This window comes from Bacillus rossius, chromosome 2 (genome assembly GCF_032445375.1).
Source record: "Bacillus rossius redtenbacheri isolate Brsri chromosome 2, Brsri_v3, whole genome shotgun sequence".
NCBI classification, from domain to species: Eukaryota; Metazoa; Arthropoda; class Insecta; order Phasmatodea; family Bacillidae; genus Bacillus; species Bacillus rossius.
In genome coordinates, this window is record NC_086331.1 from 124,282,534 (window position 1) to 124,309,134 (window position 26,601).

A 26,601-nucleotide genomic window follows, 5' to 3' on the forward strand; every position below is an offset into this window, starting at 1 on the left:
CGCCACCACGCGGAGTAGCCGCCATTGTGTATCCACCTGTGTGGGACACCCGGACCTGGTCCGAATCCGGGGCTAGCCCTAGTGACTTTAGCGTATTGTTTCTGTGTTAGTAACTTTGTGTAACCCGCCGTAAGCGTACTTCATATCACGCCCCGCCCAGACTCTCTCGGGCGCAGAACCAGGCTTGCCGCTCACCTGAGCATTCATCTCGCCTCTCGCCGGGTAACTACCCCTCTTAATGTACTAGCCGCCGGACCACTGAGCGGCCGTAACGAGTACCGCCAAGAGAGGGTGGTGTAGGTGGAGCATTGGTCGACGATGAAGCGGCCAGTCGCGTGAGCGTGTCAAGTGTAACGTGTGCAACGGAATAAATCAGTTAAAAGTACGTGTGTGTTTTTATTAATACGGCGTCCTGGGAGGCCATAACAGCCCGGGGAGCCCTTTGCCGACGCGTCCCTGCCTGCAGCCACGAGGCCAGGAACCCCGCCCTTGAGATCAAAATTAATCAAAACATTTCTAATTCACATAAATTCAAATCAGGCAGCGGGGACGGCGTCAATTTTATGTTAAACATTATTTTTACTTTATTGTATTTTAATTGGCCTTAAATTTATTTTAATTTTGCATTTCAATCTCGAAAACGAATCCTATTTATTTCTAAGTGATTAAAAGATTTGTTTTTGTTACGAAAGGAATTAATTTGTATATTATATTATAATTGTGGAATTAATTCTCTCTTTTCCCTGACGTTAGTTTTTTCACCAATTGATTATAGTTTATTCCATTCTTTCCGATCACATGTTTAGTTGTAATTTAATATATATTGTTTTGATTTCATACTCTACCTGTGTTTCGTCTATGGCCTGGAAACGACCTTCTGCTTTATCGTCGGTGTCGTGTAGGAAGTCATAAGGAATAAGTAGTTTTGGCGACCTGTAAAATGTTCTCTCGATTGGTTAAGCCTGCGAAAACGTCTTTTATTAAAAGTTGTGCTAAGAATTTCCGTACATCTTCTTATGTAAGTACTTCAGAATTGTTCTAGTTAAAATATTTTATTCTCGACATAGTATGTTGAATTGTAATTTGAAACCTGTGCTGCTGTTGACACAAACTGGTGGCGATCCTTATTATGTCCAACGAGTTTTCCTTTTTCCTCTAAAAACTTTTCTTGCGTTCTCCCTGTTGGTTATAGTTTTCCCTAGCATCCCACCGAAGCCGCAAGGCAGCGAGATGGGTGACAAATATGTGGTGGAGAAGGGAAGGCGAAGGCAGGATGGGGGAAACACAGACCATCTGTGATGATGAAGGAGCTGGGGTGGGACACGCTACAAAAAAGGAGGAAAGTAGGTAAATATGTAGTTGGGCGGTATTTGCGAAAAAAAATGTTAAAAATCTAAAAATACTTTTATTCTATGCTCTTTAACTTCCTCTTTTCATTAAAAGCGGCGGAGGTAAGAAATTCCAAATACTTTTGGAGATATCAAATTTTTAAATTTCATCATATCGTCGGTCTAATTAGCAAACCTCGTAACTCCCTGAAGACAAATTTTACAAGAGAAGCAAAAAACTGAATAACTTTTTTGTTTGTACTAAATATGTGTTTAATTCATCACATAAAAGTTAAAACACCCTCTGACGTTGGTCAACAAACTCTGTGTCAGTTTTTAATTATTAAACCTTTTTTTAATGGAGTTACGAGGTTTAACAATCATAAATTCAAACTAAATATGGAGATACGAGGTTTGATAAGATATAAATCTTCTTATTGGCGTAAACTTAATGTTGATATTAGAACAATTTTGAGATGAATAGTTATAGCACTAAATTTATTCGTGTATTATAAAAAAGTATCTCTAACAATACAAGGGTTATTTCCGATATTGAACAGTAAGGACAGTATACAATACACAACAGCAATATTGTATAGTACATAAAATCAACATTGACTATGAATTCGTTTGAAAGAACATCAAGATAAAACTAGCTTTTAAATACTGATAACTGAGGCAATAAATATTACTCCAATAAATTTTAAAAAAAAATTACCCCTCAGAAATCAATGCTTCAGTTTTGAAAAGGAAGGCTATCATAAAATAAGTGATAGTCTGACTCCATAGTTGTTTTCAGGGACTGCAAATGGTCGTATTTAGTTTTCTTTATCTTCAGCCTCTCAGTGTACAGTGCTGGCAAACGATTAAATGGCTTATCAGTAATGTTCTTTTTGAGAATAGGCAAGTTCTTCCACTCTTCTGTGAAACCCAACTTGTAGGAAATAACCCCATCTGGAGTGTACTTCAAGGCTCTGATGTCGGTAACACATGGATCCCCAGTTATTCTGCCTGGTCTGATAGAGCTATACACTTGAGCATGATCAAATTTAAAAAAAAAAACTGTGAGTCAAATAATGAACTTCATATGGACGTGGATTTCTGTGTGCTTCCCTGAAAGTTGCAATGTAGTCAGCTGGAACATTAATTTTCTTGTTTTTCAGCTTTTTTTTTTCTTCGAGTGCATGGAGTCTGCCTCCATTTGTGTGTGTCCGACCTCCAGAAACTTTTTCTTTATCGTTACACACTTTGTCACCGATATCTGTAAGAGTGCATTGGCGATAGTCACATTTCTGTTCTGATAGCAGCAACCATCACTATACAGTATCAATTTGTCGGCATCGTTCCTCAAAGGTAGTTGCGACAAGATGAAGTTGCAATTTATTGTAGCAAACTCATTTTAACCAAGGCCCATCTCAGTCTCGTTCCACAGATAACAGAAGCCATCTTTGGCTTTCAAATCGAAAACAGTAAAAGAAAACAATGAAAGTGCCAATATCGTAAAGAATGTATGATGTTCTACAAGGAATACTCATGAGATCCATGCCGAAATCATTATTGGCTCTTGACATTCTGAAATGAAGAATGGATAGCTAAATTGTATAAAATAGTTTAGACATTACCTCCAAAAACATTTGATATTATGGCCTGTATTACAAAAGTTTGAAAAGTATAATTTATTGCAATAAGTGTTTTGCACGCATAAATAACCGATGGACAATAGTTAAAGTGTGAGATAATAATAAAATGTACCTGCTCCATACGTTCAAACAATATCGAAACAATTAGAATAATATTTTAAAAAAATTAATAGACAGTGCAACAATAACACTGTGTTTGTTTACTAACAAAATGGAGTTACGAGGTATGCTAATATGCAGAAAATCGACAGCTGGAGATAAGAGGTTTTCTGAAAATAGGATTGTAGCCCATAGGGATTGTTTATTGTTATGATCTTTGGAATGGTAATAGAACACATAACTGAGTATATAATAGTACCAAAAAACAATTTTTGACAAAAAGTGGAGTTACGAGGTTTGCTAATTAGACCGACGATATGTAGTTGAGCGGTATTTGCGGGAAAAAAAATGTTAAAAATCCGAAAATACCTTTAGTAGATGCTCTTCAACTTCTTTTTTTCATTAAAAGCGGCGGAGATAAGAAATTCCAAATACTTTAGGAGATATCGAATTCTGCATTGTCTCTTGTTTACGAGTATATATTTTTTTATATGATAATGATGTCACGTGATTGATCGTGATAGGCCAGAATTCAAATGAATCAATACGTGATTATTTAGTTCATTTATTTTTTTAAAACTGTGTTTAGTTACCGCCTCCAACTTAGGCGAGTTTTTAACGTTTCTAATTTTAAAGTCTTATTTTTTATTGTTGCGCAAGTTATAAGTAACAAAAAAATTTTACGTGAGTTGTTACTGTTCATCCTTTGTCCCGGTTTGTTAGGTCAGGTCAGTTACATTATAAATACTTTAAAACTAAAGAACTATTGAAATAATTTCATATTATTTCTAATGTACTCTTAGTTTCAAAGTATTTATAATGTAACTTACCTGACCTAATCAACCATTTTCATTAATTAGGCATTCACAAACACACGGCAAAATAAAGTGGCGACTGTCGAATGATAAACACAGGTCTTGTATGCAAAATAAGAACGGCGATATCTCCTAAAGTATTTGGAATTTCTTACCTCCGCCGCTTTTAATGAAAAGAGGAAGTTGAAGAGCGTCTAATAAAGGTATTTTCGAATTTTTAACTTTTTTTTTCGCAAATACCGCTCAACTACATATTTACCGGAAAGTAGAAAGGCTAGTGGGAATGCATGAAGTAATTCGCGGGGGGGGGCCTGGGGAAAGCTGGGAGCTAGGTTTAACATAGGGCTGTATCGAGGAAGGAGGGATCATGAGTGGAAGATTCAGAGGGAATGGAGACGGACAGAGAGAGGAAGGCAGGTATTCCTAGTGAGAACGGGGCGAGAGTGGAACGAGCTTGAGGGGAGGACACTGGATGTGGGAGGAGGGAAGGACTTACGAAGGAGGCTCCAGAAGGGGGAGGATTGAGGGTAGTTGGGGGGTGGGAACTCCTTGCCACCAGGCAAATGCCCAATTGCAGGGGTAATATTATTATTATTATTTTTATATCGGGTTAATCTTAAGTAACCTATGTGTTGTCCTACCTTTTAGATTCTCCTAAGCATAAATTCCTACGTGCAGATTTTCCGAAGATTAATCATTCAATTCTGAAATTACTTTTTTCGAAAACTAGAGACGTTACTGTATTTACTCGGAAAACAGTGTCTTTATATTCCTATTGGTTTCTGAGAAATCACAGTTTATAACTTACAAAATATATAAATTTACGCAGCCATCGACCAACTTTTTTTAAACCTTATATCTGGTGAATCACAGGATCGGCAGTAAATATGTAGTGTAGCGGTATTTGTGAAAAAAATGTTAAAAATCCGAAAATACTTTTATTATATGCTCTTTCACTTCCTCTTTTCATTAAACCCGGCGGAGATAAGAAATTCCAAATACTTTAGGAGATATCGCCGTTTTTATTTTGCAATACAAGACTGTGCTATAATTCGACCGCTGCAATTTTTTTATTTTGCTGTGTGTTCGTGAATGCCTAATTAATTAAAATGGTCGATTAGGTCAGGTCAGTTACATGATAAATACTTTCAAACTAAGCGGATTTAAAATAATATGAATTAATTTTAATGGTTGTTTAGTTTTGAAGTATTTATAATGTAACTGACCTGACATAACAAACCGGGACAACGGATGAACAGTAGGAACTCTTGTAATTTTTTTTACTTATTACTTGCGCAACAGTATCCAAATAACAAATAAAACAATAAAATTTGAAACGTTAAAAACTCACCTAAGTTAGAGGCCGGTAAACAATGGTGAATGCCGCAAGAAAAAAATTTCATACTCGTAAACAAGAAACAATGGTCAATGCCTCATGAATGCACAAGTATTGTGATGATAATTAAAAAATTTGATATCTTCTAAAGTATTTGGAATATCTTATCTCCGCCGGGTTTAATGAAAAAAGGAAGTTAAAGAGCATAGAATAAAAGTATTTTCAGAATTTTTAAGTTTTTTTTTTAAACAAATATCGCCCAACTATGAAAATTAAAAAATTCGATATCTCCTAAAGTATTTGGAATTTCTTATCTCCGCCGGGTTTAGTGAAAAGAGGAAGTGAAAGAGCATATAATGAAAGTATTTTCGGATTTTAATATTTTTTTTCGCAAATACCGCTACTCTACTTATTTACCATAAAACCTAACATTCACCAGAGACACTTTCGAGGACACGTACATTTGTGCATGTTCGGTTTAAATATTACAGATTTGTTAAATAATGAGAATGGTCGGTTAGATTAGGTTAGCTCCATTAAAAGTACTTACAAATATTGTGAACAGTTTGTTAGGTTAGTATAGCAACATCAAAAATACTGTAAAATATTTCTAATGGTTGCTTAGAAATTGCAACTAGCATAGCAACCAGTTTAAACATGTCCATTCCGAGGCCCAAACAGTTCTGAAGTTCACCGAAGGTACTGAAGTTCGTAGCTCGCACTAGCAAATTTAGTAGCATATAAAAAGGCACATAAAATGTGTCTATAACGGCTTTCATATAATTAGAAACTAAGAAATTGGAGAACATTCGAGCTATATTTAAAACATGTGGACGGTTGATTAGGTTAGGTTAGCTGTGTTAAATTTACTGTGAAATCATGTGAACATTTGGTTAGGTTAGCATAGCTACATCTTAATTACAGCAGTTGTGAGTTAAAGTCCATTAAAAATGAGAAAAAATATTGATATAAAATTTGCAGCAAGTATCTTTGTTATGCCGCTTGATATCTGTCGCAACAGGTTCTGATTTTTAGGTTCCTCTCATTATTTAGGGAAGATGGTTGCAACCACACTAGGTACTCGCATATGGTGGTACCCATGTCACTGGGCAAGCGAAAGTTATAACTGTTAATTGAGAAATTAACATGTCTTTTGAGTACACTCGACTGAACCCCTTTTAGCCGCTAGTCTGCTTGGCTAACCGATACAATCATACCAACTCCTGTCTACAGAACTTACACTTACATAAGCTTAGATTTTAAAACTAATCTCTCTATATGTAAATTTACATTTTACCATCTAAATATTACTTCATTTTTCCTTGTTTTCAATAAGGATATATGCCAATTTTGATCATTTACCTTATGTACTTTATGGCCTGCTACAGATTAACTGCAAATTGTCCCATCTTACAACTTAAATATAAGTATTGTTACGAACGCAAGAGACAAGACTGTGATGCACGCAAGGTTCAGAGCGTGCTGGTGGGCAATGACGTCGCATGCTTTCCATTTGCATAAGGCATGCCACACGTGCCTGGCCGGATTACAAGGGTCATTGCTATCCACCCCCCTCCGTTCCCTGTGCACCGTCCCGTCGCGAGGAGAGTTACTGTTCTGGGTGCTTCGGGTGTCAGGTCAGCCCGGGATGACGCGATACGTCACAGGTGCTCTCGTCCCATCAAGGACGCCGCCATGGGTATATAAGCGATGACGCTAGCCTCCACGGAAGTTCCGAGGGTTCAAAGAGTTCTGAGAGTAGGGGAGGAGTCTTCGAGTCTTCCCCTCGGGTAGTGATATTGGTGATACCTGTGCGATCAGTGAGAGGTGAAGAGGGCAAGTGGCCTTTGCTGAGCGAACCGGATCTGTTGGGAGGCGATACCTGGGAGAAGGCCTGGCAAGCCAGTCTGGTGCGATGAGTAATAGTTGGGGATTGTGCTGCAGTGCGGCGTGGGTGAGTGTGCGAAGGAAGCGAACAGAGGCGGGCAAAAGAGCGAGCCACTGTCGAGCCAAGCTCCAGTGGAAAATATTCATGTTTCAATGATCAGTGTAAGACTAATTGTTGACAGAAATCCTGAGTGCAGTGATTAAATTTATATTGTAGACATTAGTAATTAATAAAACTGTACTAATTAATTGGGCTATCACTTACAAACCCAGTAGTTCTCCCCACATAAATCGTAAAAGTATGTAATTTTTTTATCCACAAGAGAAGATAGTTTGTGTGACTAACACCATCACCTTCCTTGAAACAATATTGGTTTTATGCACTTATCAAACCTACCCTTTCTTAGCTTTGCTCTTGCAATAAGTCTTTCCAACATGTCCTTAAGCTCTATAACAGCACTGTCTGGAAAATAAACTAAATTCTGCAACTTAGTAGTTGGTATATTTAGTTTCATTAACTCCACAGGTGTAAACCATGCTAAATTAACATACTAAGACTCTGCACCATCATCTACCAAAGTAATATTATGAAGATGGAGAAGATGGAAAAGGGCGGCGGGTACTGTAGTTTAAGGGCAGGGGAGTTGTAGCGATTTGAACTGTGCGCGCCGCATCGGCCTCCGGCACTCCGCTCCCCTTCTCCTTCTACCTCCTTTCCCCCCCCCCCCCCCCCCCCCTCCTAGTGATTCTATGTCTACTCGTTTCCCCCACCCTTTCAATATGCGCATGCGCGCGCTGCGGCGCGAGTTTATAAAATATGCGGCAGACATTTTGAGGGTCTTCTTCTACTGGTAGCCTTTGTGAGGCTTGGTTGTCAGCAGTAGCTGACCAGTTGTTAATTTCACTAGCATGTAGTCCGAGAGCTTCGGCTTAGTCTTCGTGCGTGTGCGACCTCAGGGGAGAAATGTAAGTTGAATCGAGTCGTCAGTGAGGCGGTGGCCCTCACCCTAATGTAGAATCAGTTGTGTTTAAATTTGTTCTGTCTAAATTCCTTTTCGGCCGCCACCATCAAAAATTGTTTGGATTTCTGCTTTAAATTTAAATTTAAATTTAACTTAACTTGCGTTTTTCTGTTTGTAACAGTCTCCCCCTGAGACGTCGTCACACGTATTTGTTTGGTAATGCTTTTTAAAGAATAATGTAACTTCTTTCTTTCGTGTACCTGCACTTTGCAGTAGTTTTGTAAATGTAACAATTTTTGTGATATAACTTCGGACAAGGAAATTATGTCCCTTTTTGACGATCGTTGATTGGATCGTTCACTGTGTAGCCGGCTTACCCATTCAAATTATAATTGTCAACTAACTCGTTTTGTCAGAAATGTTAACGTAATATTTATTGTGTATTAATTTTGAATTTGTTCTTGCTTTTTGTATTTAACTTTGCATTGGTTAAACGTAACTGTATCTGAATATTAACGTAATATTAATTATGAATTAATATTGAAATTGTTCATGCTTTTTGTATTCAACATTGTCAGAAATGTTGACGTTATATTAATTTTGAATTAATATTGAATTTGAATAAAATGTCTGTGTACCTGAAACCTTTTACCTTGATTACCCAACTGCTCCAATCACGTAATCCGCAGTCCTAGCCAGGCTCTGGTCTTCCTTCAATCCCTAATAGGCCCCCACCTATTACAAACGTTTGCGACACCAAAAACTGTGAAGGGGGAATCAGCTCCTAAAAAAAGGCAATGACTGTTCCTTTGGCTGGGAAAGTGGTGGTGACTGTTTTCTAGGATAGTCGTGGAATCATCTTAAATCATCTTGAAAAAGGAAAAAAAACGTGGTAGAAGCATACTATGCATCAATATTTGACAAGATGATGACAGAAATTGCAGAAAAAGGTCACATTTGCAGAAATCGAAAAATTTGTTTCACCAAGACAATGCACCAGCTCACACCTCAGCAGTTGCTATGGAAAAAAATCTACGAATTACTGTCTGAACTGCTTGACCACCCTCCTTACCAGATATAATCCCAATTAACTTTTTTTTTCCCTTAGGCTTTAAATTGCGCTCGGAGGACAGATTTCTGTCGGACGTATGTTCCAAAGCATGAGCAAGCACATTTCCCAATTCTTTTTGTTGATGAGTGCTGCCATCTTAATGTTGAGTTCAGAATCTTTTCAGACAACCCTCGTATTGAGTATAGTTACATTTGAAAAAAACAGGACACCCATATGATGTGGCAGTGACATTAGAGGACATGTTTGCATTTAAGTCTAATACAATTAACTGTTTTTTTTTTTTTTTTTTTTTTGCGCTGTAAAGTCATTCAGTTCTCTAATTTTGTCGGTGCATTGTTTTAGATGATATTCTTGCATATATAAATATTGTACAGTTGTGAAAAATTGTCAAAACCATTTACTGTCAATAGCAAATTCTAGAAAGCAATTTTCAACACTACAATTAACTGTGGGAATCACTTTGATTGACATGAATACTGTAGAAGATAGAAAAATGTTTATAATCTAACCCGAAAGTTCATATTACTTGAAAAATGACAATCCATTTATGAAACAATCTATTTTTATAACTTATTTTTGCACAAGAGACTTGTGAACATAACTTAGGTAATGCAACAAAGTAACTAGTAACTAAAAAAGAGAAATCTTTATACAATTTGGAATTTAAGGTCCCCGATATTTATAATGTGCTTTTACATAATAATTTACTTGTAAAGCATTCATTAAAATCAAATACTTTCTAATTCTTGTCTATGTGTTAGCAATAAACGTGTATATTTGTAGAATAATTTTTTTTTTTTTGTTTTAAGGTATATTTTAATATGTACTTCTTTCTAGTGATATTTTTACATTTAGAATATCTTAACCTTTGTGACGTAAGTGTGTAGTTTTTATAAGTTATAATTTACTACCCTTACATATTTGTCATCTTTATTTGCAGGAAAATGCAAAGGTTGCAGTGTGTGGAGCAAGTGGTGGTATTGGACAACCACTTTCATTGCTGCTGAAAGAGAGTTCTTTAGTGACGGAGTTATCGCTTTATGATATTGTTCATACCCCTGGCGTTGCAGCTGACCTGAGTCATATAAACACAGTTGCTCGTGTGAAAGGGTTTGTTGGACCTGACCAAATTCGGGTAAGGTGGAAATTTTTTTGATTTTGAGTTTTTACTTATTGGTAAAATTATTGTTCAAATAATATACTGTTAGTGTATGGTAAAAATTACTCTTTATAGATATTTAAATACCTACTATAAATGTTGAATATTTTATTAAGAGATCAAAGTGTGCCTGAAAATATTCAAAGAGAAATTCATGTTAAAAGTACAGGTTGATCTAGAATGGTTGCCAGAATTCTGAACTATTATAAACATTAATTGTAAACTGTAAAATTATTATTACTAAAATAAGTTTTTACAAGGAACACGTGTGTGGGATCTTAAAATGTTTAGAAAATTTTAGTTTTAGAAAAACAACAAATTCTACATGTTTTTGTCTGTCATTTGGTTTAATTTAATAAAAATGTGTGGACACAATTCAGAAAATGTGAATACTATCTGATCATCACAAAAGCTAAAAATTACACCATATCAAGTGTACTAAACTAAAACTTTTTAATTTCTGAACATTTTAAGATGCCACACGTAAATATCTTTCAAATAATTATTTTACAGTAACAGTTTAGAATGTGGGCAATCATTATTGATGATCCTGTATTTGAAACACAACACAAGGAGGTAGCGATGCATGCATTACTGCATTAATACTGTGTGATTTGGTTCTGGCCAGCTGATGGACATCTAAAACATTGGGTGAAGTGTAGTGTTATTAGGTTGGAAGCCATTTTGTTGCCAAACATTTTGAAGAGTTCTCCCTAGTCCTTGGCTTTCACCTCTCTTTCTGCACGGCATGACGAACCATCCCATTGGGCGATTCGTGTCCCTGCACAGTCGCAGGCCAGCAGAATACCAGCCATCCTGCAAACATTCAGCTGCCAACTACTAACTAAAATAGTCTTAAGTGACCTGATGTGATGGACCTTATGTATGGGTCATTTACATTACACAAGTTCGATTGTTTTCTTCGAACCGGATTAAAATATTGTTAATTTTGATTGATAGAAGATTTGCTTACAACCGTTTATTTTACAGCTCTCTGTTACCCTGCTTACTTGTAAACCTCTCGTTGCAAGTATTTAGTAGATTTCTAATAACTACTTCCTCCTTAATGTTTATAACCTTATTATAAACTTGTGTGCAAAATTAAAAAAAATATATGTGTGTAGATGGCAGGCCATGCATATGACTATGCAACACATGTGCAAAATTTGTTCAAAATTGAATTCTAATGCATAAATTTAACATGTTGAAAATTTTTGAATCTAACATTAATTGGTAGTGTTAATGGGTTTTTTAAAAGTATTATTCTACTGTGACAACTGACCAGCTTTATATTTTTTTATTACAGCTATTACGTAATCAAAGTAAGCTAATATCTCAACATTTTCATACCACTTTATGATAGATGAATGTAAACAGTTCCCAACTCCCAAATATGCCAACCTACTTTGGTCTCATCGGCTGTTGCACCATGCATCTGTAACAGAAATAAATTGTATTAATTTCCCTGCTATGCTCACGACCTCGCTCCCATGCACACAAACATGCTATTAGTAGTTGTGAATATGTATTTTCCAAATTTTTTTGGGCAAATATTGTGACTATTTTCTATGTTACTTTTGTTTATAATGAATCCAACTTCATGCTTTTGACATTTGGCACTCTCCGTTATAAATGACCTTATTCTGCAAAACCAAACCAAATGTTTTAAAATGACAAACCAGTTTTCTTCCCCTTCTCTTTAACTCCTCTCTAGATGGGATACCACACTTCGGCAAGAATAACCATTTTGACTTGTGGCGACAACAGTACCATCAGGCGTGGCCAAGCACCATTTGAGCCATATTTTTAATGTTGAAAGTGGCTGTAACTTTATCGCAGAATGCTAGATCACAAAAATTGCTAACCCCCATACATAATAACAAAAAGAGTTTTGAAAAGATAATCAAAACAAATTTAGAATGAGAAAATTTTATACACCAGAAATCTAAACCTCCATATGCATAACACAGTTTACACTAATGGAACTGGTTCAAATTGAGTGAGACAGTACTGTTAGCCACTAAACGTTACCTGGAAGGGAATCCACGGAAATGACGAATATCCCAAGATGGCTGAAGTTTCAGACAAAGTGACAATGCAAGAGGCTCACAACTGACACCTGCCTGAATATGTTACGAGGGCACCAGGCTGAGAACAATGAGCGGTATGAGAGTAGAAGCCAAAGAAGTAAGGAGGGTACTCGTACTGTTTTTAAAAGAATAAAAAATGCTCGTAGCAGTTTAGTACAATGCTGCATTTACGTGCTAAACTTGTTCAAATGGTATAATTTCTTGCTGCCCACCAGATAATTCTGGTACATAAGCTACTTTGTTGCCAAAACTTGTGTTCGGGGAAATTTCAGTTAGACGGTTAACAATCCAAAAGGTAACCTAATACAAAGGGACATAAATCGGCACGGTTTTTAAGTAAGTACAGTGTAACCTCCATCCATTTTTTGAGAGGAGTGGGGACCAGCACAAAATAAGTACATGCAGACAAACCATAGATATTGACCTTGCTTTATGTTCAAAATAACCATCAAAAGTTGTTGGATCAGAAATTAAAATTCCTAACCTTAAAAACTTGTTGGTAATATATGTATGAGAGTAGACAACAGTTTTTTAATTATTGAAGACAGTTTATTATTTTCTTACTATTCTGTATTTAGTAGGTTACAATTATATTGTCACGTGCACCTAGCCGGTGCCACCGCCATTTCTGTCACGATCCACTTTCAGAGGGGGGAGAGAATCGTAGCTCTTTACATAGAAACAACTCGCTTGGCATCAACTAGTCTTAACTTCATAAAATACTTTACTGTACCTAGGATCATAGGTTCGTCATCCCGTACAGGATGTCTGGTGAGAGCTGAACTAAGGAGATTTTGCAAAATAACATAATACTTAATTAAAATTATTTTATTCTTAAAGTCAAATACTCAACATCATTTTAAAGAACATTTAAATAGCGGGATTACAATTTAAAACAATAATCTCTTTACTTCCTTAACGATTGAACGACCTTACAAGAGAGAGAATGAGAGAACTTCACTAAACACTTCCCTAGTCCTTCCGAATACCTCAAATCATAATTAATACTTAAAATTAAAACAAAGATAAGTCCATACTCACATTTTCCGAAAAGCCTTTCTTGATCGATTACTTTAAAAAAATAACGTAGGGGCCTCTCCTGCCCTTAAAATCCGAACGAACATTACATTTTAAAAATTATAACTAAACGACTAGTGACAAGGGCCATAGCCTCCGCCCGAAAGCTTGAATTCCTACATCACGAACGAACTAACAACTCGTGACCACAGGTGAGACGCATAGCCTCCGCCTGAGTGAGCCCCGAGTCACCACTCACTTGCGCTTAAATTCGCGCGCCCTGCCGCGCCTACCATAACAAAAGCTCGTTATTGAAGTCAAATTTACTAAACAACTAACTAGAACATCTGGGAAGACTACCCCCCCTCTACCCCAATGTGCAGGCCACACCGCGCGGCTTGTTACGACAGCGCGCCCCAGTAACTGCGGCCCGTGGCTGCGCCAGCGCGCGGCCAAACAAACAAACAAAATTCTGCAAGCCCGCAGCGCGCCGCGCCGGCCCCGTGCCCCAATTACATGGTCACGCCACTTGCGCTGACGAGTGAACAGAGCAGCCAGCCCAGAGTCCCGTCAGTAAAGTCCCTAAATTTGATTTCAACAACCCTGCAAAATTTCAACCCGCGACATAACCCTCCCCTCACAGAGCTCGAGCCCCATCGAGCTACCTCAAAATTACAAATTGTCTTTTTCCATTAAACCATAACTATAAATTCCTCATTTCACAAAAATAATAATTTTCTTAGTTCCTTGCTGTCTGAACATACATCTAGATTCTGCATAAGATTTATTTTAAAACAACAAGTATTCATAAAATTAAATGTAAAACTTTTATCTGGTTTGTTCTCACAGGAACCTTCAGAGGCTCGAGTTCTCAATTCTAAAAAAATTGTTCTGTTAGTGAAGCTCTCTTTACAAATTAAATTACTGTTCTTAGTTTCTCAGTATTCGTTAAACAATGTGCAAATTCTTGATAATTATTATTATTTTTTTTTTTTTCGGTTTCCGTTTATTACCATACTTCTTTCGTTCTTCAAAAAAAATTAAGTGTCCTTACAGTGTTTCAATTAATTAAACTCTTATCTCGTGAAGGTTGGTGCAACTCCTCGAAGTCAGTGTTGTCGAGAAGAGTAGCTCCCTGGGCTGGCCATCAGCAAACACCACTCAACTCCAACAGCTACTGGACTGGCTTCCAGGGCAGCTCACAACTTCTCCCCACATCTGCTTCGGAGTTGTGCCATCCTCATCACGAACAGATTACAATTCTGAAACATCATCAACAGGCATTACCATCACGCCTGACAAATACAAAACTAACTACTAAACTGCAATCGATGGGCAAGGATGCAAACACACAAAAAAATAAAATTAATTAATTCAACTGCTAACATAAAGTATCCCACCCTTAGCATAATCTAATCAGGCAAATAATTTGATAGGAAAAACTTAAGGAAGGGAAACATGACCTCCAATAATTTTCCCTAACTCTTGAGTCTTGATCTTCTCTATACAGCAAATAGTCCCCACGAAGTAACTGGGTTGAAGGTCAGTTCACATGACCCACCCATAACCTCTTCTACTCTTCTTTTCTTCTGGGGGCAACCACAATGCCCACCAATCTCTCTCCATGGTGCCGAACCAGCTATCCCATGAGAGTAAACAACGTAGTCAATAGAAGCGCAGAGGGGAAACACCAATCTCTGGCTTGTCGAGTCATAAAACTGCTTTATCTTCTTCTTCTTCTGAGTAAAAATATCTGACTAACCTTGCTTCTATTCTTCCAAACAGTAAAAGTTCATCAGGTATCTTCATGAAAGAAACATTCTAACTAATAATTCTTCATTTTTCTTCTTCTTTATTTCTGTTAGTTGTAATAGAAGGCCATGTTAGGGAGGTTATAGGGAAAAAGAGTGGCCAATTCCCACCCCATCACCCACCTAGATCATGACTAATTAACTTTTAAACTTTCTATTTCAAACAAATAAAAAAAAACATTTTTTTTTATTCAAACTTTTAAACTATAATTACTTTTACTTCATAACCTCAAAAGCTAATCAATAATTCTAAATGAAATTGTGATTTACTGCATCCTTGTTCCATCCGATCTGTTTGTTTATAACCTTTCTTGTAAAGTATAAAATTTTCAAACATTACTAATTCAAAAAAAAATTAAATTCTGGTGTCCTTTGAGTTACAATTAACTTTACTATTTCTTAGCTTGAAATAATTTAAGTTTTCAGAACTATTTCATTGTCTAATTCACAACACTTAAAAATCAACTCAAAACAACAAATCATCAAAATCAATAAGATCATCTGACCTACCTATCAGTACTGTGAACTTGAACTGTTCGTACACATTTATAATAAGCTATTGTATTTAAATTCCAACCTAAATAAGGTTTAAAAAAAACTACTAATCCCTCTGTAAATTAAGAAAATTAACTTTAAAAATTAAACTTAAGGTATTAGTTCTTTTTGACAGCTACCACAACTCACTAGTTCCATTACATTACTATAACCTAAAAAGTTCTGTAAATAATGTTTATAACAAAAAAAAACTCCAGTTACTGTCTTCCATAAAAAAAAATAAAACTTTACATGACCTTATTAATCTCCACTTGTAAGTCCATGGCTGCCAGCTTTCTCTTCTCTTGAATCTTCAGTCTTGGCTCTTGTTTCAGTGACCTTGTATCTTGTCTCTCGAACTCTTGTCATCTTGTAAACTGGACTGCTGCTCAGCTCATCTTAAGGAATCTGTAACAGTTTCAAAAATACATGTTAATTTAAATTACATAATTCCTGTTCTTTGGTCCTAAAAAAAAATTGTATTATTAGTACACATTACCCTGAAACAACATTATTATTCATTGTTTATTACTTAAAAAAAATGCTTTACCATAAAATCCTTTTTTGTTCTTTTCATTAGGCCTATTTATTTTCCTTCTTCTTAATTAAATTCTGCTTCAAATGTTAATCCTAACTTAAGACCTACCATCTATTTATTATTCATTACCTACATTATTTATGTTACCCTAAAATTCCCATAAGTTTCTAATACTTCCTATCAAAGACATTCTCTCTAAAAAAAAATTTACTTGTGACTCTTAACTTAACAAACTAAAAAAAAACTTTTACACTAGACTTAACTTATTATTCATTCTTAGTTACTAAATTTCTATATGTAAACTTTAGTACTTACAAACAAAAACTGCCTATTTCTCTCTACCTCTTAATCTCTTTCAATTATTACAATAATAATGTTACCTTGCATCTTTAAACTTTCTTCTTTTCAATTAAATTAGACATCTCATAACAATAAAAATTCTGCCTATACTCTTCTTATGGGTGTACAAACCAACAACAAAATTTCAAATTCTCAAGTTTCCTTATATTTAAATTATGCAATACAAATAACCTCTGTGGTGCCTGTACCCTTTTAGGCCTACCACCTTCTCCTCTCACATCATGACAACTCTTATTCCTCGGGGTCTGTATTCACTGTTACAAATCAAATATCTCAAAAAAATTAAAAACAAATTTATTATTTTAAGAAAACAAAAATTTACATTGACTTTACTATGGAGCCTGGAAATCTCAATGTCCCACAGCAGCTAACATGACTAAATCCCATGGAACCCCAGGTTTACATAACCTGTGCCCAAAAATTTAAGCATACCAGGCTTTCCCTGCACTGGTTTTACAGCATCACACACTATTTAGGGCCCCTGATCTGCCATCAGTCCCAAGGAGTTTTCCCACAACCCCTCTCTACACAAGCGCCTACCGCATTCCTCTCAATTGGCTATCGGTTTTACGGCATTCTTTTGGGATCCGACCATCAAGTTAGGGCTAATCGAACACTAAACCTCCATACTTCCAAACTAATGTAAATCAATTAAATTTTCTCTGTAAATTCTAAAAATCAAAAAAAATTATTCCAACATGCCAAAGAAACTTCCAAAAAAAATTCATAATCTTATCTTCAAACCATTAAAATAAAAATAAATAGATTACTCTGTTTTCTCCTTAATAACTGTAAACTGTCAACAAATATCATGTCGTAAATTTTAACTATGCTTACTGACTCTTAATCAAAAAATCTCATTTGTCCTAATTAATAAACAACCGATTTCCTTAAAATCTCACTGTATCTCTCACACTCAAACTTCACTGGCTGAATATCTCAATAAATTCAAAAACAATTATCTAAACTCTTAAAGAAACTCCTCCCCAATTATTCAAATTACTTCACCTTATTTTATTTCATTACTTAAAACACCTTACTCAAAAAAAATTAATTAATTATCTAGCTATCTTCCATTATTATTTATTTACCGAACAAAACTTTCTCCTAAATTAATTTAGTAAAATTCAATTTCACATTAGGCAAGTACACTAACTCTCTACAGCAATGTTTCTCATTTCCCTCCTTCCTAACTGAATCCAATCTTACTTAACCTCCAGGGAATTTACCTCACAAAATAACCAAAAATTTCACTGTAGTGCCTATCTGCTATAGGCCCACTACACAGGGGGCTCTAACCCCACCAACAAACTTCATTGAAATGGTACCCTATCCCATACAGGATAGCCACTTCGGTACTACCATGGGGAACTCCTGCCCCAAACTACTCACAACTCTCAGGATTCTCCTGACCCTTAATTCCGTAGTCAGCCCATCTCCTATGGTCTGCGCTACAATTCCCTTTCTTCCCAGGGACACAACGCCTCACCTTAGGGTCCCTCGCCCTAATGAAAACATTAATTTTGTCTCTCTGTTCTTTTGGAGTAAATTCCCTCTACACACAAAATCTAGCCTTCCCAGTTTTCTCAATGCTTATCGATTTTATAGTGTACCTCCTTAATAATGTTTACAAATCCCAAAAAAATATTTTTAAAACCGAGGTAGAATTTAACTAACAAAAACATAAACAACTTACAACGAAACACTTCTAGCCTATACATCATACACTTCTTAAATTAAATTACTTACATACTGAAAGTTCCTCTTCTTCTAAAACACACTTAAATTTAAATTTATTTAACCAATAGTCTATTTTCTTATCGCTAAGTTACCGTACAGCTGATCAAAACAAGGTCACGGCCTGTCCACGTCTCCGTATGAGCCCGTGACGTCACCGAATTCCATCAGGTGCGCCAACCCTCGCTTGCGGTTCCTCCGTTCTCCGCTAGGTCTCAGCACCTCCCCGTCACGTGTTCACTCTGCCACGTCCACTGACGTGTCGTTCTGAAACAACTCTCAACATTTTTCTAATTAAAACAAAACATCACTATAAATTCTATAACTCTCTTTTACATAAACTCTCGTTTTCTCTTTAATTCCTTTCTAACGTTTATCCTTCCCTCGACTGATTTAATTCGTACGTCTCGTCTCCTACGCGCACGACAGCAAAACAAACTTCACTTGAAAATAATTCCTATTTACGAAAAAAACTTTATTTTAAATTTTAACTCTCTTAACCTACAATCTTAAAATTAATTTCAATTAAATTAAACCACTTGCATTATCTCTATTAATCATTTAAATTATAACGTATTCTCCTCACGTAAAAATCCCTGATAAACTCAACGACTTAAAACAACTTATCACTATAAACTTTATCCTTACAAGTATACTCAAATAAACATCTGTTACGTCAAAAAAAAATCTCAAAGACTTCCTCCACTTAGATTAAATTCCGTAATCCTCTCCTCAAGTAAACTCTTAATAACCTGCTATCAGAAGCTGAAACTAACTTAATAATAAACATAAAAATCTACCTCTCTCTCTCTCCAGAAATAGAACCTATCCGGCGAACTCTACCATTTCTGTCACGTGCACCTAGCCGGTGCCACCGCCATTTCTGTCACGATCCACTTTCAGAGGGGGGAGAGAATCGTAGCTCTTTACATAGAAACAACTCGCTTGGCATCAACTAGTCTTAACTTCATAAAATACTTTACTGTACCTAGGATCATAGGTTCGTCATCCCGTACAGGATGTCTGGTGAGAGCTGAACTAAGGAGATTTTGCAAAATAACATAATACTTAATTAAAATTATTTTATTCTTAAAGTCAAATACTCAACATCATTTTAAAGAACATTTAAATAGCGGGATTACAATTTAAAACAATAATCTCTTTACTTCCTTAACGATTGAACGACCTTACAAGAGAGAGAATGAGAGAACTTCACTAAACACTTCCCTAGTCCTTCCGAATACCTCAAATCATAATTAATACTTAAAATTAAAACAAAGATAAGTCCATACTCACATTTTCCGAAAAGCCTTTCTTGATCGATTACTTTAAAAAAATAACGTAGGGGCCTCTCCTGCCCTTAAAATCCGAACGAACATTACATTTTAAAAAGTATAACTAAACGACTAGTGACAAGGGCCATAGCCTCCGCCCGAAAGCTTGAATTCCTACATCACGAACGAACTAACAACTCGTGACCACAGGTGAGACGCATAGCCTCCGCCTGAGTGAGCCCCGAGTCACCACTCACTTGCGCTTAAATTCGCGCGCCCTGCCGCGCCTACCATAACAAAAGCTCGTTATTGAAGTCAAATTTACTAAACAACTAACTAGAACATCTGGGAAGACTACCCCCCCTCTACCCCAATGTGCAGGCCACACCGCGCGGCTTGTTACGACAGCGCGCCCCAGTAACTGCGGCCCGTGGCTGCGCCAGCGCGCGGCCAAACAAACAAACAAAATTCTGCAAGCCCGCAGCGCGCCGCGCCGGCCCCGTGCCCCAATTACATGGTCACGCCACTTGCGCTGACGAGTGAACAGAGCAGCCAGCCCAGAGTCCCGTCAGTAAAGTCCCTAAATTTGATTTCAACAACCCTGCAAAATTTCAACCCGCGACAATATTCTTTCTTGGGCAGAAGAAGCAAGAATCCAGAGATGATTTTAAGCATTCAGTTGTTTTTCTGCAGTATGTTTCTCCACTTTCAACAAACACTGGGGTTTGAAACTAAGTTATTTAATATATACTAGTTAGAAAGGGGGTAAATTTGCGTTAGGCGGCTGTGTGCAGCTCCACAGTCGTTAGAGCAAGATGAAGTGGGGAAAGTGCAGAACAGCAAGGGTATGGGGCTGGAGCAAGGAACGCTGCATTGCACAGGGTGCGTGGGTTGCTGCAGTGTAGGTGGGTAGTTCGTTAGGAGATGTGCACTCAAAATGACCACTTATTCAGATACAACTTATAAAATTAAAACCATCCAACTACCCTAGGTGGGCAAGAAAGCATGGTCCCCAGGTTCAGGGAGTAACGCGTGACTAAACCTGAGGCGGCTCTCTAGCAACACTGAGCTGCTGGTGTCGGCCATCAGCCGAAGGGTTTTGTGTGGCAAAAGAGTGTAGTTCTATCCTTGCTGTGTGGAACATGTGATAAATGATAAACATATAACATTAAAAGGACCTTATAAGTTTTCAATTTAAAAAGAGAAAACATTCTTGGATAATCTCTGGGTAAGAAAACATTAAACACAGAATTTACTTGGGTGCATTTTTTAACTACACTTACCACTACAAATACCACATGCTTTGATAACACTGATGTACGAGTCACATACTGTATGGTTGGAGAGGGCCGGCTCGTGACGGCCTGAGATTGGCTTCATAATAAAACTAGTTGTAGTGTGCACCATATATTAAATTATGTATGTAGTAACTATCTTACAATTCCCCTGCCATGTTGGATTTTTTTGAACTATTATTTATGAGGAAAAACTAATTTGAAAATGAGGTTCTAGAAACAATTTTCTATATGTTACTCAGCTGTGGGGATCCAGAAAATTTCTTTCAGTGAATAACCACTAAACAATTAGTCAGGTATAAATTATAATGGTGATAATTTGCCTGACTTTACAAATAGCAGGTAAAATGTAGCATTTATTATGTGAAAACATTTGCTGCAGAACACAATGCAATGCATATATAGTGTAACAGCCAAAGAAATTCTCCTAGATAAAAATAAATGGTGTGAAAATGGAATAACCCATGTGGTGGGTGAAGCAAAGACTTGATGTTGAACTAGTAGCTATTAACAAGACATGCATGTAAACAAGCAAAATGGTTAGATCTTTCTATACAATAACAATCAGGTCATATGCTAGATAGTAGCGGCAGTGAGTTCAGTAGCAGTCATGGGTTTCAGTTGCGGCCGTGAATTCTACTGTGGCAGACATGTTCTGCGCCCTCCGTAGTGTAAATGTTCTTACATGATCTATAGGCTGGTGATTGAACATGAATTCCTCAATCTTAGACTAACCTGATTCCCGGGGGTTTCTATTGCCTGAAAAGAATGCAATAGTTTCAGATCCAGTTCTAGATAATCAATTAAACGTGTTCAAATCACCACAGAAGAAGACTGGAATAGTAATGTTTGTATTTTTGAGCATTAAAATGCAGAGGCATGTAGGTTGGCTGTACAAAAAAATAGATCTAATAAAAACTGTTGAATTGTTGTGCATTAAGGACAACAATCTTAAAAGTAAAAATCTAGTTTTGTAGTCATTACTCATTGATTCACATGAAGAAACTGCTGTAATAAAGCAGGAATTCATTCAATTAAGAGAAAGTTTGTACTCAAAAAATGATCATTCATATAGCCATATATTAAAGAAATCCACAAGAGAGAAAAAAAACAGCTAGTTTGGTAACACCTGGTGTCACTAGTAACTGTGTGACCTGCTTACAATGCAGTTAGAAAATCAGGATGTCATGAGCAGCTCTAATTCCAACCAGTGTGCTGTTGACGACGACTGCATTACTATTGTGCAACGTACGCGGAAGCTGAGAACAAATCCTAAGCAAATGACTTTCAAGAACGCAAGAAAATGCCCATGCAAGTGGGTATAAGAAACATCTCATCTCTTAAAACCATTTGTAAACCGGCTGAAGAATTAACATAGACTGTTTATAACAAGATTTCACCCTTCAATTGAAGACCATAAGATTGTTGACTATATCTCTAGAGAACTCAACCTGTCACACGTTAAAGTTTCTAAACTAAAGACCAGGTTTGATACTTATGCATCCTTCCATATTTCTGTTCTAGAGGAAGACTAACAGAATCAACAATATAGTTTTTTTGGCGGAGTGGTTGCCTAATCAGCCCCTTCTTTGGGAAACTTCATCCTGACATAATCATTAACAATGAGTCTTTCTCTTCTCTCGTTAGTCGTTGACTCAGGTATGGCTTCGGCTAGCCCTAAACAACAATTGTCCAAAGGCTCTGCATTGAACTCGTCTCAGGTGCCTGGAGGAGCACTTTGAATAAGCTGTGTGAATTTAAAAAAACAAGCTGTGCAAATTTTTATATCAAAATGTACGTGGTCTTAGAAGGAAATTTATCAGTATAACTACCTGGTGAATCGACTAAATTCCTGTGTTTTTTCACCAGCATCGAAGATTAAATTCCGGTGACAACCAAAAAAGTATCAAACTATCCTCATTGTTTTTCAAAAGAAGCAAATGAAGCCTTGAAATTAAAAAAAAACACTTTCACAAACTATATATAAGAAATAAAAATACCCTTTATTATAACTTTTCTATCTGAAAAAAGTCAAATATTTACTTAAGCGTGATAAAATTAATTAGACTAGATCAATAAACATGAACATCAAGACGAACCCCAAAATGTTTTGGCGTTATAAAAATATTGAAAAATAGCTATAATAAACAATTCTCTCCTCTAGATATGTGTGGTTCTGTATCCAGAGATCCAACTTTGTCAAATGTCTTTGCCCAATACTTTGCACTAATTGGTTCCTCTACTTAAAAATCTGTTTAACTTGTCTCAAACCCCACATTTTTCCTGAAAAATGGAAAATTTCTGAAGTTATACATATTCACAAAGGTGGTATCAAATTAAAGGTTTCAAACTATAGACCCATATCGTTTAACGGCTTTTCAAAAATCTTTGAAAAAATATTATTCATATTCCAAATAAATAATTATCCATCAATCATTGTGGCTTTATACCAGGAATGTTCACTGTTCTGCTAATAATTTCACTGGAAATGGGATTTAAGAAAGTGATTAAATTGGTCTTGTACTTGGTGTTTTTTTTTTTTAAAGAAATTATTGGGAACAAAGGGTTGATATTATTACACAAACACTAGCTAGCTGATTAACTAAAAAGTCAACATCGGATCTATCATAAAATTTAGACCAGTCTTGGTTTTTTTTTATAGAATTATAAAATCCAAGGAAGTTGCTATCTTTATAGTTCACGAACACATAAGATGTAGTGTTTGGAGATTCACTATCCAGTGTTGAAATTGTTAGTAGTGCCGGATGATAAGTATCTTCTTTAACTAGTGCTTCATCAGCAAAAACCACTTGACACTGAGATATGGTAGTAAAACTAAGGTCAAGTAGGTTAATCGATGCTTGTGTAATTTACACTGGTGTAGACCCAAACTTAAAGAAAAATTAAGTAGGCACTGAACTTTGTTGATGGGTTGCATAAATACATTATTGTTAGATAGATTATTACACCAATCAAAGCCTGGAGCTTTGAATTTACAGAGTATAATAGTCATCTTGATAGGATGAGAGTTTTTCTTTAAGAGGATTAAAGTAGGCTTGATATGTATTTATAGTGATTTGTAGGAGTAAGTAAATATTGCCAAGAATTGCATTTTTAGTTGAGGTTAATTTGAGTTTTACCCAAACTGCTTCAATACCAGGAAAATCAAAAGCATTAGTTATTTGATTTGAACAGAGAGAAATTTTGAATTATTGTCTGCTGTCAACACACCACCACCGCATTCTTTCATCTTTCCTGTTCAAAACATCTCTATAATTTCTAAAGATCAGATAATTGTCCGTAAAATAATGAGAGTTGACACTGAGGTCGTCAAACCATGTTTCTGTTACACATATAATATTGTGACTGGAATTGAGCAGGTTATCGAAAAATTCTACTGATTTAGATCTAAGGTTAGGTTTCCATCAGGCAAGTAACGTCAAAGTGAGAGTTGACAAAATTTTCATAGAAATCAACAAATATTGTTCTTAATCCTCGGGCATTTTGATAATAGAAAACCCACTCCTTGGAATAATTCATAGAATAATATTAAGGTGCTCCTACAGACACCTAAGCAGAGGTAGAAGTGGTCATATTGACAGTAAGAGGCGTAGGGCTATCCCTACCAGAATTGACAGGCTCTTGTTATAGTAAAAACATTGAGTTCACTGGAAATATAGTCAATGATTTCCTGTCCTTGAACAGAAGCCTCAAATCTAAAAAAAAAAGTTGCTTTTGTCTTTTGAAAGGCTGACTTGGTGATGGTGTTGAGAGTAGATATGTTTCTGATCCAACTTTCATGTGTGATTTTTTCTTTTCTTTGAATCTTAGTTAGAAATAATGATATGTTATATAGACTAATAACCAATTTTAATAAACTTGAGATTTTCGAAACCAACAATTAATCAATTATACCAAAAAAGTTACTCGTGGGAACTTTAATAATCAATTATAAACACTAATATAACAATTTATTGTTTCAAGAAACGTTCCTTGCAGATGATCATATATAATCCTTTCAATACTTTTAGTTATACTGTTAATGTCATTTTGTTTGTCCTATGTGGTTTGTACTTCTTTTTATACTTTAATCTTATTTGTTGTTGTCTGTTGTGCACATATATGAAACTCAATCTGTGTTGATGTGCATATAACAATGCATGAATAAATACTAAAGTAAATAATAACCTAAAACAAAGTAAAACAAAGTTTTCATTAATTTTTTCTAATATCTTGCAATTTGAATTTACATGTGTTTGTATTTTTCAAAGGTTTGATTCTTCTACTTTTGAAGACAGTTGGTTTTTTTTTAACTGTGGATACTGAAAAAAACTATTCGAATAACTGTGCATCTGGACAATTTTAGTACTTTTTTTTTGTGAGACCAAATGAAATAATTTAGATAAATGATGCATGTGAAAATGATAAATGGGAGGTGCAATATGCCTAGCTTGGCTACTAAACATTGTTACACTTAGTTTGTTACAGTATGTCATTTTTAATTTCTTGGTTTCGTGTGTTTAAGGATGCACTTAAAGGTGCTGAAGTAATAATCATACCTGCTGGAGTGCCAAGGAAACCTGGCATGACACGAGATGATCTTTTCAATACCAATGCATCCATAGTTCGTGATATTGCTCAAGCTGCAGCGGAAGTGGCTCCTAAGGCCCTTGTTGGAATAATATCGAATCCAGTGAGTCTTAATACTTTTTGGTGCAATTTGCCTTTAGATATTTTAAAAACTTAATTGTAAAAATATTATTAGCATAAATGTATAAAGTGTATTTACCTTCACAACATTTAATTTGGAAAGACATTGTGGCCATCTAAACAGTATGCAAACAAGTTAATAAAAGTAAGCTGTAAAAGTAACCAGTTTCCGTCGGATCTCTTTCTGAAACATTATCTGAGGCCAGATCAGGCTCCATAAATCATGCCTGATCTAGTGATGGTCTGTGCACGACCTCACCGACTTGGCAGGCAGGTCTAGGTGTGGAACCCATCCATGTAAATGTACGCCCATGCAGCATCAAGTGTCATCCTGGAAGGAGTATGTATGGTGGAATAGCTAATTGATGCTTCCGACCCATTAAGGCAATGTTACCCCTGTACAAAGGCAGCCGGTGTAATCAACCACAAGTCCACTGGCATCACTTAGTTTTCTCTAGATTGTGAAGCCTGAGATACTTTCCCAGGAAGATGGATAAAGCTGGTCTCGTTCAGAATGTATGACCGGCCAGTGGTTTGTCCTGGTTGTACAATTCAGGTTACTGCTGGGGCAGTAATTCTGAGTAAATTGCTGTGGAGTCTAGCCATTCTAATGTATTGACTAGGTATGTGGGAGGTTGGCAGGTGTTCAATTTGATGGTTTCTATGCTTTCCTCTCCCATCTTAAACGGCAGGCTATAACCAAGTCCCACAAGGGACTATCCATAAATTCCAATCTGAAAGCTCTTGCAAGGGTGACTTTCTCAACAGCCAAACAAAACAACCCCATATGACAAGGTCTGTGATTATAATTCAAACAACAATATTCTAAAAAGGACAAGTACAGTTAAACCTTATTATTACAAACCGGAATGGACCATAATTTTAGCACTTTTGTGTATTGAGGTTTGTATTAACCAAACTATTGGAAAATCATTAT

The 26,601-nt window shown here is 36.2% G+C and overlaps 1 protein-coding gene and 1 long non-coding RNA gene across 2 annotated transcripts in view; one reads left to right on the forward strand and one right to left on the reverse strand.

Moving 5' to 3' along the window:
- Window positions 1-861: 861 nt before the first annotated feature.
- LOC134529755 (malate dehydrogenase, mitochondrial) overlaps window positions 862-26,601 on the forward strand; it is a 38,792-nt gene continuing 13,052 nt past the window's right edge. The window contains exons 1-3 of the mRNA XM_063364157.1: window positions 862-1,018; window positions 10,080-10,274; window positions 25,480-25,647. Coding sequence (XP_063220227.1) covers window positions 941-1,018; window positions 10,080-10,274; window positions 25,480-25,647 — 441 coding nt within the window. The 5' untranslated portion in view covers window positions 862-940. The remainder of the gene's footprint in view (window positions 1,019-10,079; window positions 10,275-25,479; window positions 25,648-26,601) is intronic.
- LOC134529756 (uncharacterized) lies at window positions 13,202-20,283 on the reverse strand. The gene is made up of 2 exons (XR_010074696.1): window positions 18,398-20,283; window positions 13,202-16,158 (listed from the first exon to the last, which is right to left on the reverse strand). It is a non-coding gene; the product is annotated as an uncharacterized LOC134529756 (long non-coding RNA).